General features: G+C 39.6%; 1 protein-coding gene across 3 annotated transcripts in view; it reads left to right on the forward strand.

The window, feature by feature from the left end:
- The window catches only part of LOC129745684 (POU domain protein 2-like), a 202,635-nt gene extending 189,740 nt beyond the window's left edge, over window positions 1–12,895 (forward strand). Inside the window, exons 6-10 of one of the 3 annotated variants that reach the window (XM_055738959.1) lie at window positions 6,313–6,410; window positions 6,476–6,817; window positions 6,947–7,186; window positions 7,356–7,915; window positions 10,211–12,895. In XM_055738959.1, the coding sequence (XP_055594934.1) occupies window positions 6,313–6,410; window positions 6,476–6,817; window positions 6,947–7,186; window positions 7,356–7,915; window positions 10,211–10,643 (1,673 nt within the window). In that variant the 3' untranslated portion in view covers window positions 10,644–12,895. The remainder of the gene's footprint in view (window positions 1–6,312; window positions 6,411–6,475; window positions 6,818–6,946; window positions 7,187–7,355; window positions 7,916–10,210) is intronic. The other 2 variants (XM_055738960.1, XM_055738961.1) reach the window with 2 other exon arrangements.
- Window positions 12,896–14,068: the final 1,173 nt, after the last annotated feature.

Below are 14,068 nucleotides of genomic sequence, written 5' to 3' on the forward strand. Positions count from 1 at the left end.
ACAAAAAACGTACAACGGCGGCTTCCCGGCGTTTGGCCTCCTTTCAATGCATTCCTTTGTCTTAAGATGGAAACGGGAAAGGGAACGGGAGTGAAGGAACGGGAAACCCATTGAATGAGAACTGTGCTTTGCTTACTGCCTGCTATTACATACACACGCTACATATACACAGCTGCTAAAGCCGGGCAGCTTGGCCGATGATTGTTTGCCGGTAAATTGAAGGAATGTTTTTGTTGTTGCTTTAGCTACATACACATGCACAGCTTAGCCGTGTTTGCCGGTTGATTGAATTAGAAGGATGTTTTTGTTGTTGCTTTTGCTACATTCACACGCGCAGTGCTCGGTTCGCTGGCTGCCTGGTGTTGGCCGGTATTTATTTCCATCCTTCTTCGGCTTGTGATGCGATGGGGAGGGAAGCGAAAACGTTTTTATTTTGTTTCATTCAGACATACGCAATTCGGTTGCGCTGGGAGTTTAATGCCGGTGGGCGCAAATCGAATCAGTGCCGGTCGCGTTATCTTCTTGTACCAATGATGCTATGAAATTGACTACACGCCATTGGCACAGAGGCTGAATTTTGGGTGTACGTCATGCAACAAACAAATATGGTGGCATATACATATATTGCATATGAAGAAAAAAACCCCTTCCCTGTTTTGCCTTCATTCCACAGAAGCTGCTCCATTTGTGCAAAACTTCATGCATATTGTGCGCAAAGCACGTAGAGGCAACGAAATTGGCTGCAGCTGCAATCAACCGGGTAGAGGACGCATCTCTAATCGTGTAACTGTTTCCCTTGTTGGAAGAATCAATCATGTCACTCTGGGCTGCAACAAATATCGTATAATAATTTGCTTTCTGCCCGATTGCTCAACCCCTGCGCGAGTTACCCCTTTTCTGTGATTAAAACTGCCGGTTTCTTTGTACACATTCACCTCACCCTCGCAAGTTCATTTGACGTTTGGAAAAACGTTTTCCTAGTTTCAGATTTTCCTTGCCCGATAAAACGACGAACGATGTTCAAAAATATTGCCACTATCACTGATCAATAAACGTCATAAATTTCAATTTTAAAACGGCTACAAACAGGCAACCCCTTTCGATAATTACAATTTTGAAGCTTACGCAACGCACCCCTGCGCGCATCACACACGCGTGGAGCAGTAGGCGTTTTATCAGCGGCGCGCTATAAACCCACAGTATTGGCACCACACTACACTGCATTGCAGGAGAAAGCGCATGGCCTGCTTGACCGCGAAAGAAAATTCGAGTCAAACGATAGCGTATTTATGATACGGGCTTCGCGTATCAATCATAATGCGTTTTGTTTGTTGACTTTCGAAAACGTGGGGTTGTGCGCCAGACGCAACTCTCACCCGAAAATTTAAGGAACAAATTGTTGACAATCCGTAACAGCTAATTCGAATGCTGCGCGATCAATTACGTCAAAAGCGGTTCAGTCCACATTCGCGTCGCCATGGCGATAATCGTGTGCCGTCACCTCGATGTCGCTTTAACCTTTTTCTGTGGGTTAGGGGTTACATGACTTACGACTTACGAGGCTCGACTACTTACTAGCAGGAGAGAAAGATCCCATAATTCATCAACGCTCGTTATCTGACCCGGGTGTCAACCCTTCTCTCTTTCTATAAAAAAAACCGATTTTAAGATGTGACTTTTAATTTCGGAAAACATATACCACCAGCAACTACTGCCATGTTTTAAACATTATGAGCTTTGAGAATTGGTTTCATTCATTCAATTAACGACGCCCATTCACAAGCAAAATAAATATGCTGTAACATATAGGCAGCAACAACAACATCAGAAAGATGAAACAAGAAAACCAAGATGGTGCTAAAGCGCCTAGTCGCCATAACTAGACTCCCGTGTATCGGCCATGTGATAATTGACAAAACAATGGCGTAGATTTGGCTGATGTGATTCAACTCTTTCCTACTTTTGTCTGCTCGTTTCGACATGTCGTTGAGTGTGTCGATCGTCGCTTACTCCTTGCTTGGCATTTGCTGCTCTGTTTCATTCCAAAACCATAAGGCTCCTTCGATTGTCAACTTTGATCAGTGTCTCTCCTTGGTTGCTTATTTATGACCATTGCACGGCTGCCATAAATCAATGTCATTTGTGTATGTAAACATTAGCACCTTAGACCAGGCCCACCAATGGTTGCTAAACCTCGAATCGAGTACATTCAGCAACATATTTATCAACCCATCATCGCACCAACAGTTGCTAACTTGATTCGAGAAATAGCATTCGAGCAGTAGGTTGTTACAGGATGCGTTTATGTAGCAACCCGGTAGCAACGCAGCCGGTAGTCGCTATAAGAAAATAAACAAACACAAATACCAACCTGAATCGCAACAATGGGTGCGAAAATAAGTAAGTAGATGAAAACGCAACCAATCAAAGCATCTAAAATACCGACCGAAATAGCAACTTGCGGTAGGCTTGGTCTTAGCGAAGTCGACGTTCTTGCCTAACGAAAAAAGTCCACTGCAACAACACCATCACCCTTGCATACAATTTTTAATTCACTACAAAAATTCACCTGAACAAGCGAAACTGAACGGAAAACCCATAAACCGTCCCACTTTACAGCGATTTTAAAGATAAACATCATCGCCATTATACACCTCAACCCCATCAAGTGTTGTAATCAGCAGTTTAGGGGTTAATTTACGGTATGCCACATGCATTTTACAATTCCGACACCAAAATCCACCCTTCTGACAGACAGAAGTGTATAATCAAACGGAAATAGGTAATTTTATATGCACAAACAAGCCCTGCTAAAAGGACATCATCGACCTTTTTATTTCGAACACAACTGAATTAACAGAGAGAAAAAATCTACCTGCTCACCCGATTAAATATGCATTTATGCCTCTGCGAAAGGATAAAAATGCGTTGAAAAGGGGTTTCCAGTCGGCGGCACCCTTTTTTTGGCTCTCGAGAGCACACAACGGACGACCCTGTTTAAATATTTAAATCAACCCTCCCTCCTAGTCCAAGTGCCTATCAATCTGCCTACTGCGATGGGAAACAACTTGTTCCGATCCGAGAGCGAAGTATATGTTGATGACGCCGATGATGATCGCATTAGTTTTTTTTTTTCGTTTTTTCTCGGGGTTTTGTTCCTCCATTGCACCAAATGCAAAGCGTTGCGTCGCATCTGCTGCTGACGGCAAGGATGAGTTGATTATATTCCTTGATTCCTTTGTTGTAGTTGATTGGTTGTTCGGTATTGTTGGTTTTTTAGGTTTTGATTCTACAATCACACTGAGGGCGTGGTTTGCTAGCGCCATTTGCATTATTAAACTAATTTTCGGTCGATTTAAATTGTACAACAATTTGATTTCGTTAGAGGAAATTTCTCCCAACATCTACTTAAATAGTATTTGATCTTAAAATCTTAAATCAACTCTGTGAAAGAGTAAGTCAGTGTTGAAATTCTTATTCCAGCTAAATGAGAGACTTCTTTTAAAGTAATGCCTTAAGGAAGCCACATGGGACCGCTTTTGTTTTACATCGACCAATTTATAAATTGGCGATTTGGACTACTAAAAATTTTAAATATTAGTTGAAATTAGTAAGATGTTGATATCTAAAATCGTCGAAAACTCACCAGGGATCGGCGACAGCACAAACATTCAAGATCATTGGGATTCGGATTTCTGGATCGGCAAGATTCCTCTGAAGTTTCGCCGACTTTTCGTAAGTTATGTGCTCTGACTGATGGTCAAAGTCGGCCAGTTTTTGTCGTGTAGTATCGCGGCGGCTCGCGATTGACGACTACACAACAGAATATATATTCATCTCTTTCGCACTCAAACGATGTCACTCCCTGTGTTGTCAACCTTTCTGGGGAGTCGACTGGTAGGAGGGGAAGGGGGGTGTAATTCATCCCCCACGCTTGAGGCTTGAGGGGACAACTTGTCGTCGATGGTAGAAGAAACCCTTTGTCGGCAAGTCTCAAACACGGTTGCGGCCATGCAGCTGTGGATGGGGACAGTCTCATCGAAACAAAAAAAAGAACCAAGAAAATAGCTCCTCCATCCAGAAAGAAGTAAGAAGCAAAAAACAGCGAGAAAAAAGAGACACGCTCGAACAACACAATCAAAGACGGCTCTCTGACTGTGCGCATAAATTAAAGGAAGGTAGTTTTTGATTTTGTTTTTTTTTTTTTAATTTTACGATTCCCTCGACCACTCACGGTTGATGTTGTTGGCTTGATGATTTCAATAGGTTGCTACCTTCCTCCGTTCCTAAGGGTAAATCGAGAACGCGACGAATAATTTGAATTCGATGCTCCCCAGCCATTGGGGTTTGGGGTAGTGTGGGTGGATCGGGGGGCTGTGTTGACGATGCGTATATGCACAATCACATCTCCATTGCTTTCTGTTTCTTTGACGGTGGTTCTTCTTTGGTGTTCGTGTTTTTTTTGTTCAAGCGAGCATTCGTCCAAACAACCGGCTAGCGGCAATACAAGAACATAAAAAGTAGTAGGCCTTTGCTCTCATCCAGCCAATCACGAAGCAGGCCGGTGAGATTTATGTTTTCCCATGTTATAAATTTAAAGCGTGGTGGCGTGGCTTCTTCTGGGAAATGATACCTACTCTTCTTGTTTTTTATTGGAGATTCTGAAGAGCTTAACCTTCGAAGATTGCGAGGTGGGTGGGAGAGAGAGAAAGAGTTAAAGAAAAGCGCCGAGAGATCACGGATGCTGTGCGCGCTTTGCTACCATTTTCTGCGATTCGGAATAAACAAAAACAAAAAGCCCGGAGGACTGTTTGGCCGGCTTCGCTTCACCAGTAGTGCTTGGCAATTTAATAGTAATAAAACGGTTTAATTGAAATGGAAATCACGATTTGCGAATAAAATATTTACAAACCGATCATCAGTCAGGATCCACTAGGCGGCAAGGAGCAAAAGCATAAAAAACTGACTGCCAGCGATAGGTTTTCGTTGGAACTCCTCGAAAATGATATAATGACCAAGATTTAATGATTGAAAAATTACAACGCTAAAGGAATTCTGACTTCGGTAATAATTTCCATCTTAAGATGGTTATTGGCATAATTATTTCACGGTAAAAAGTTCACGGTCATTCCTTGCATATGGCGGCCATTGTTTAAGTTGGAATCAGCTTTATGCGGCTCGCTTAGGAGCTTGGGGAGCTGTTTTGTCAAAAACACTAAACATTATCAAAAGGCGTATGCCTTTTTTTTGCTTTATGAATGCTCACTGGTGACATAAAATTGAAAGTTACAAAGAAAATTTAAAAAAAATATGCATGTTCATTCATACTCCGCCAAGTTTAGATTGAGAATCGAAATTGAGATCAAAGATCTGGAAACCAACGTGAGCTTCTGAATTGATTGAACTGATTGAAATAGACTATCGTATTCGCCTTACAGATTTCAAGATAAGTATGGTTCAAAGATGAACGGATAAAAAATGCCGGCCTCGATTGGAAATCACAAATTCTTGAACATTAACCCCAGGTCCAAAACGTCCAAAATAAAATGTGAATCGCAAATTGCGTACCAAAACGCACATACGTCATCGTACCAGCTGGATTTTTTTGTCTAAAGATGTGCGAAAAGCAGCATCCCTTGGAAAAATACAAAAATGTTTGCATTATTTCCCTGGTTCACCCGGTGGGGAAAACATTTTATCGCAAAAATTAGGGGAAACGAAAATCAAAGCAACCCTTCTTCGACAGGGAAACGGAAACACAACAGAAGAGAACAACGACGAAAAGAAGATCACTGCAACGTAACGCAACCGAATACGGTACAGCCTGCTGTGATGGTGCAGTTTTTTTCTGTTACTTTAAAAAAAATGGGGTTCCACAAAGAATCACCGTTTTATTGGCTGAATAACTGTTTTGATTTTAAAGCTGGTCCTCGAATTTTTCCCTCCGGCATATTTTAAAAACTGTTCGATGATAACTGAAAAATGGGAAGGGGTGCCCGATTAACAACAATGGCGGTAACAGGATGTTTTCTACTTTAACGACACATTGACTTTGGGTGTTGAGCGATTTTGTGGAAGGAAAGAAAGTCACGTTTTTTAGGCTTCTTCTTCGAGAATGTTGTGAAGTCTCAGGAATTGATCTTGACATTGCACAACACACCTCAAACTGGGTCATTAGGGAGGGATTGCAACGCACAGCACGTGGCCTGATCGATTATTATTTTCACCTTGTCGATGGGTTTATCCTTTTCGCTTTTTAACGTTATAAAACATGTGTTGACATTGATTTTTCTTTTCTTTTCTTTTTCTCAGATGATGCCTACAGTGATCGAGAAGATGGTAGCGATCGGGAGCAACTGGCAAGTCCGATTGTCTCGGATCGACCAGACCGTGTCACTCCACTCAACTTGGTAAGATTTTCAAACGTTTTTTTTTGGTTCATGGATTAAACTGAGACTTGTTATTACATTTACAGATCACAGAGTCATCTCGGCGGACTCCATCCCCAAACCAGCAGACGCCACCGAGTGGACCGGCTAGCAGTAGTAGCATCGGAGTAGCGCTAGCTGCTCTTCAAAATCAGCAAACGTTGGGATCTCTTTTTCTACAAAATCAACTGAGCCTAGGAACGCTGGGTGGTCTATCCGGTCAGGAACTGAACGTCCTACAGCAAGCCCTTCAGGCCCAGCAAGCTTCCTTCCAGCAGCAGATCCAAAACTACATGCTCATGCAGGCTCAGGGCCAGGCAGGAGGAAACGGAAATGCAGCAGCTCAGGTCACTGCTCAAGCAGCGGCTCAACTCCTCATGCAAAATCAGGTAATTATCGATCGGTTTTTCCTAGTAAAAGAATCTCTCTATCATTGCTGAGACGGTGTGTGTGATCCGTTACGTTTTGTCCTTCTATATTCCACTTTGCCTACACGTAACTCCCTCGATCATCATCAGCTTAGCACAAGCTGCTACACCACTACACCATCTTCTCAGTCCATCACTAACGCCAGTGGTGCAAGCAACAACAATAGTGCTGGCCATACGGTCGCCAATTGTATCGATCTCAACAGTAGTAAGCTATCGGCAGCTGCTGGCAACAGTGCCGGGGTCCTAGGCGCAAACACCGCCGCAGGTCATCGTCTCAATCACCATCTCAAACTTTCGTCCCCACTCGAAGGATCGCGATCATTGCAGGTGCGATCTGATTCCGTTCGCCTGTAGTCGCTTTATTTTTAATTTTCTTCTTTTGATGAAATCTTTCAAAAATCATTACCCTTCTCAGTCAGTTGCTGTTCGCATGATCATTCCTAACGATGGAGTTTTGTCAGTAAGCTTACAACGATCGTCTTCTTTCTTTCCGCAGGTCCAGCAAGCCGTCGCTCAGCTGCAAGCCCTTCAACAGAAACAGCAACAGCTAAAGGCTAGCTCTACCCCAACTCCGACCAACCTCTCCGGATCATCTCCACTGCACAGCCCAGCCGGAAGTCCCGGTTTACATCACCACCCTACATCGCACAGCTCCCTGCTCGGTTCCAGCCAGACGACCCCACCCAATGTGAACCACCAGTTGAATGTGGGAGGCATCTTGACGCCCTCAACGCCCGGATCCCAGGGAACGCACACGCCCCAGATGCAAAAACATGCTGCCGCTCCCCGTGCCCTGGAACCATCGCCTGAGGAAACCACCGATCTCGAGGAGCTGGAACAGTTTGCCAAAACTTTCAAACAGCGCCGGATAAAGCTCGGCTTCACGCAGGGCGACGTCGGGCTGGCCATGGGCAAGCTGTACGGTAACGATTTCTCCCAGACGACCATCTCCCGGTTCGAGGCGCTCAATCTGAGCTTCAAGAACATGTGCAAGCTGAAACCGCTGCTCCAGAAGTGGCTCGAGGACGCCGACAGCAGCATCTCCAACCCGGGCGGGTAAGTTTGATTGAATTTTTCGCTAGGTTTAACCGACAAACGAAGACTGCTTTTAAAACAAGACTTGTCAAGATTTATCTTATTATCTTACTGTTTAAATGGAATCTCTTTGATTCATAAAACGAATAGGGTGACCAGTAGGCCACCAAGCATCAGTGTAAAATTTGAGATGAATTTTCAATGGATTTTATATGGAAATTTGTATGGAAGAAGAAATTTTTGCACATTAAATCATCCAGAAAATTCAAATGAGCTTGACATTAAATCAGTCTTTGATTTTTCTATTCTTAAGTTTCATTTTTTGCTAACATGACAAGCAGCTAAGAATTTCATGAAAAAAGTTATAACCATTTCAAAATAAAAAATCTGAATCCATTGAAAAAAATCAAAAAATGGCAGACTTTGCTTGCTTGTTGCTATTAATAATAGCATGAAATCCTTTTTCAAGGTTATTTAGATCAATAAATTCTCTGGCAACGCAAAGTGAGATTTTTTATATCCATCCTACGGTTACATAGCTTTCAAATAAGCAGACAAAAATGCAAAAATTCAAAGAAAAAATTTTAAATTTTGTTTTTTGTATAACATTGAATTACTTTTCTGGGGTACAAGTTAGGTTTGTGCTTTGTTCACATGAATTGTACTTCAAGAATCAAGGAATATTTATGAATGAAAAATTTTGTTTTCCCATACAAATGTCCATACAAAATTAAAACTCGTTACGCTAATTCAGGACTGAATGGATCGCTTCCAAATTTGTTATTACTATTTCTGGCAGCAGATGTTCAAAAAATTAATTGCAGATAATTGAAACAAATGGGAGGGAAGAATTACATCCGGGTGTTAAAATTCTTATGATCAAATAAATAAAAAAAAATTGAAATAAATATAAAAATTATCTCCGATATTAAACACTCTTGATTTTTATTCTTATTTTGAAAATTTGTATAAAAATGATAATCCGTATACAATTCTTACCTACATTTGTTTGAAAATTTGAAGGATTCACTTCTGTTTACTTTTTTATGTCCAACACTGTGTTTGAAAAAAATTTAACATTCAAATATCCTCTTAATTATGCTTGCTGATTATTTTTGCAAAAAATGAAAATGTGTTAAATTTCTATTTGATCTTCGATAGCGACGGTCATCACGTTTTTGTCGGTTTTAAAAATCCCCCCATGGGCCCTTCTACAGATCCACAATATACAATACTGTATGTCGTTTTTGTTGCACAAAATATTGAAAAACGGTACTTACTTTTAGAATTTTCGCCATCATAAGCAGAGACATGCATCAGCACAATCTGGCGAAGAAATTAAGCGGATTAGTGAACTGTTTCTCACTCTTAAACGAGTTCTTATTACCTGTAGCGAAAATGTTGAACCAGCATTCCTTTAAATTTTGTGTGTTGAAACCACTTTTATTCAAACCTTCTCACTTTTCATTCCACACTCGCAAAATTTTGAAAAAATTTCCACTATTTTTCCCGGACCATTCAGTAAAACATCCAACGACGTGAAAATGTTCTAGAAGTATGAAAAAAACCACGTGTGTTCAGCGAATGCCCACTTTGTTAGAAGAGACAATTTTGCGAATCCCCAAAGATTGCTTCGATCATTTCTTCATTCAAATATCCTCTTAAGTATGCTTGCTGATCACTTTTGCAAAATATGAATATGTGTTAAATTTTTATTTGATCTTCGATAGCTACGGTCATTGCGTTTTTGTCGGTTTTGCAAACCCTGACATGGGTCCTTTTACAGATCCACAATATGCAATATTGTATGCCAAATTATTTAAAAGCGGTACTTACTTTTAGAATTTTCGCCATCATAAGCAGAGACATGCATCAGCACAATCTGGCGAACAAAATAAAGCGGATAAGTGAACTGTTTCTCACTCTTAAACGAGTTATTCTTACCTGTAGCGAAAATGTTGAACCAGCATTGCTTTAAATTTGGTGTCTTGACCACTTTATTCAAACCTTCACACTTTTTCATTCGAACTTGCAAAATTTTGAAAAATTTTCCACTATTTTTCCCGAACCATTCAGTAAAACGTCCAACGACGTGAAAATTTTCTAGTAGAATGAAAAAAAAACCACGTGTGTTCAGCGAAGGCCCACTTTGATAGATGAGAAAATTTTGCGAATCCCCAAAGATTGCTTCGATCCTTTCTTCGTTGGGGCGCGAAATAAGATATGTGGTTAGTTTTGACTCGGACTTTACACTTTGATATGCAATTTACATTCTAATTAATTTGCATTCTAAGAAACTACAATCTAATCGTGCAGTTTTTTCCCTGATTCCAGCCGAATGTTCAGCCCGAGCACCCTGACCAACACGGCCACGACACCGGAAATTGTGGCCCGGCGACGCAAGAAGCGTACCTCGATCGAAACCTCCGTCCGAGCGGCCCTTGAGAAGGCCTTCCTGATCAACTCAAAGCCGACGAGCGAGGAAATCACATCCCTGGCGGACAATCTCTGCATGGAAAAGGAAGTGGTGCGGGTTTGGTTCTGCAACCGGCGTCAGAAGGAGAAACGGATAAACCCGATCAACGGCATGGAAAGTCCCACGCACTCGTCCGGTAGCAGCGAAATGTTCCAACTGCCAAATCTCTCGGCAGCAGCGGCGGCGGCGGCAGCGGCAGCTTCCGGAAGTTTACCACCGCACCATCTGTACCATCCGATGGGTGGTGTTAGCGGGGGAATCAAGCAGGAATGACTAGTCGGCAGTCCGCCGTCCTCACCGCCCCAAAATCCCGCCGTCGCCCAGCAGTTATCGTTCATGATGTGAAAGGGCTCCTCCGTCAAACCGTCCGGTGTTGTGTCCAGTTCCCCGCTCCGACTGACATATCAACTATCCTCCTACTATCTGGATCATCAACTGGCAGCAGTACGAGGATGAACTGTGTGTGAATGTTAAACGCGTAGGGGGTCACTTCTGGGAAGTTGACCTCCAGGCTACGATGTCCATCACAATGGATACTAAATGCCAAAATTTATCGGAATAAAATATTATTTATTGAATGGATCGACCCAAAAGCTGCGTCGCGTCGAGTCTGACCAACAAAACGGACATCTAGCACGTAGACATATGTTCTGTAAATCAGCATGCACTAAGTTTAATTAAATCAATATTAATGTTGTAAGCAGAAGATAATAGGCTGATAAGGAAGACTACTTAGCGAAAACTTTCTCTCAATCCACGATATCATTCCAAAAACCAAGCTTTAAGCACTAAAATTCATTATTACTTATCAACACTTGTCTGAAATATTTTTTTTTAATCTTACAATTATTTTTGATTGTGTTCCTCTGATTTCCAATCTATCAAAATGTTCTCAAAAGAGTTTCAACTAAACGAGAAGAAGGCTTTTTGGAAAATTTACTTCCTTCCGGAGGACGATAATTGCCTTCCATAGAAAATTTCCCAAAGATCCTTTTTCAAAGCCGAACGAAACTTTCCAAGAACATCATTTGTACATAAAAAAAAGCCAACAGGGACTGACCTAAACTTAATGTAAAACATTAGTTGTGTCTTTGTTTTCTTTGTTCCACTACTCATTAGACTTATATATAAAAAAAAAGCTTAGATAATTTGAGTTGATAGTCCCTCCCATAACATAGGATCGATTGAGCTAATCCTCCCACACCCACACACTCACACACTGATTTAAGAGTCACACTATTAGCTCACACCTGATCGTGGCTCATTTTTTTCGTGCAATTTGCATTAACCGGGTTTCATACTTGTGCATTTGTTTTTTTTTCTTTTTGTTTGTTCGTTTCATAAGTTTTTGATTAACTAAAAAGATAGATACGAAGATTTTGCTTTCGTTAAGTTAAGTTAGTCTAAAAAAATAGATTGAGAAAATTGCTTTTTTTGTCTCATGCTCTAACACTTTTTCGTTTCCCAAGACCACAGTCATCACTAAACGTATATGAACAAAATTTGAAAAAAAAAAAATCCCAACATGTATACCGAAAGACGTGAAATCAGTAAAGAAATTGTACTAATAACATACCATAGATTTAGAAGAGCAAAAATTAAGTGGTGCACAGAAAGTGTGAATATTGTTTTTGGCGCGAAGAAAACTTAAAGAAAAATGTTCTGTAAAAATTTCGGCTAAAGTAACATTCCCCCGAAACTGACAAAATTTAGACTAAGCTGTAAAAAGATAAACAGAAATACAAAACAATATATCCAAAGAAATTTGATGAGGTACTAAAAATTAAAAACAACCATGGGAGAAAATATACTGTATGATACGAATACGAATCTTTTTCATCACTTTCTTCTGACAAATGCGAGACCGAAACCATGCAAATACAAAATGCAAGCAAAGAGGCTTTCCGTTTTCTACACATCAACCCCCCCGAATCCCATTCAGATGAAGTTAGAATTTTTAAATATTCCCAAATGAAAACTCTCAAATTCCAGTCTTCCAGAAAAGAAAGAGAGTACGACGAAAGTAAAAACGCACTAAAAACTCCCCAGTAATAACCTTTTTCATCGTTCCAGTTTTTTTTTCTTTGTTGTTCTCCAATAAGCTGTAATTCAGAACGGATTGATGTTCCTAATTAAATGTAGTGAAATTCAAACGACAAAAAATAAAACGAAATAAAAACCTAAAATGGTGGAAATCCCTATCCCGTGTTATTTGTAACTTTTCCGCGTATTGTTGTAACCGGATGAAATTGTGAAATGTCTCACCCCACGGTTTGACCACGGCGAACAGGAAGAGTAACAAGTTTAGATATGTAGATCCGTATCGTATTGTGAATGACAAAACAAGGTGTACTAACTAACTGTAAATATGTAAACAAACTATAAGGCAGAAAGCTAAGTAAAAGTAGAAGAAAAAATGTCAAAAGAAAAACAAAAAACCTACATAACACACAAAAATCAACACTCTATAAAAGAAAGGAAAAATCTAGATGAATATGAATAATAAACATTGATTTACAATTGAACTGATGATTTTGTTTTTGTTGAAAGAAAAAAAAAAGTCACAAAGGATAAAGATATTTTCTTATGTTAAGACATTTTTTGTTCCTGCATAACAAACACTCGTTCCGGAAAACGCCGATTTTTTCTATTTTCAGAAATTTTCAGGCTCATGTATTCATCCCTAGCTATGGTATGTAGGTCTTTTATATTGTAGTGCCATATTAGGCGAGAATAATTTACCCAGATCTGTCGAAAATCCCACGCATTGTAAGCTAAAATTTATCATTGGCATGTCAGAAGTTCCCTTACAAAATTTGAGCCCTATCGAACAACGGGAAATACAACGAGCCCGAAACCTGTATGAGATTTTGAGACATTTTGTTTGGAAGAAGTGCGAAAAACTATTAATCCATCCCATTAATCAATGAGTTTTTTCAATAACGTGTGATCTTGAACTCAACTGCCCGGATTTTGCCAGGTGTTTAGTTCAAATATTCCAGATTTACCAACCCGTCGTTTTTGTAATTTTTGTCATTTTTGTGTATTTTCTAATTTTTGTAAATTCTGTAATTTTTGTCATTTTTGTAAGTTTTGTAATATTATTTATTTTTGTAATTTTTGTCATCTTTTTGTAATTTTTGTCATTTTTGTCATTTTTGACATTTCTGTCATTTTTGTCATTTTTGTCATTTTTTATCATCTTGTCATTTTTGTCATTTTTGTCATTTTTGTCTTTTTTTTCATTTTTGTCATTTTTGTCATTTTTGTCATTTTTGTCATTTTTGTCATTTTTGTCATTTTTGTCATTTTTGTCATTTTTGTCATTTTTGTCATTTTTGTCATTTTTGTCATTTTTGTCATTTTTGTCATTTTTGTCATTTTTGTCATTTTTGTCATTTTTGTCATTTTTGTCATTTTTGTCATTTTTGTCATTTTTGTCATTTTTGTCATTTTTGTCATTTTTGTCATTTTTGTCATTTTGGTCATTTTGGTCATTTTTGTCATTTTTATCATTTTTGTCATTTTTGTCATTTTTGTGTCATTTTTGTGTCACTTTTGTGTCATTTTTGTGTCATTTTTGTGTCATTTTTGTGTCATTTTTGTGTCATTTTTGTGTCATTTTTGTGTCATTTTTGTGTCATTTTTGTGTCATTTTTGTGTCATTTTTGTGTCATTTTTGTGTCATTTTTGTGTCA

This window comes from Uranotaenia lowii, chromosome 2 (assembly GCF_029784155.1).
Source record: "Uranotaenia lowii strain MFRU-FL chromosome 2, ASM2978415v1, whole genome shotgun sequence".
Lineage (NCBI taxonomy): Eukaryota > Metazoa > Arthropoda > Insecta > Diptera > Culicidae > Uranotaenia > Uranotaenia lowii.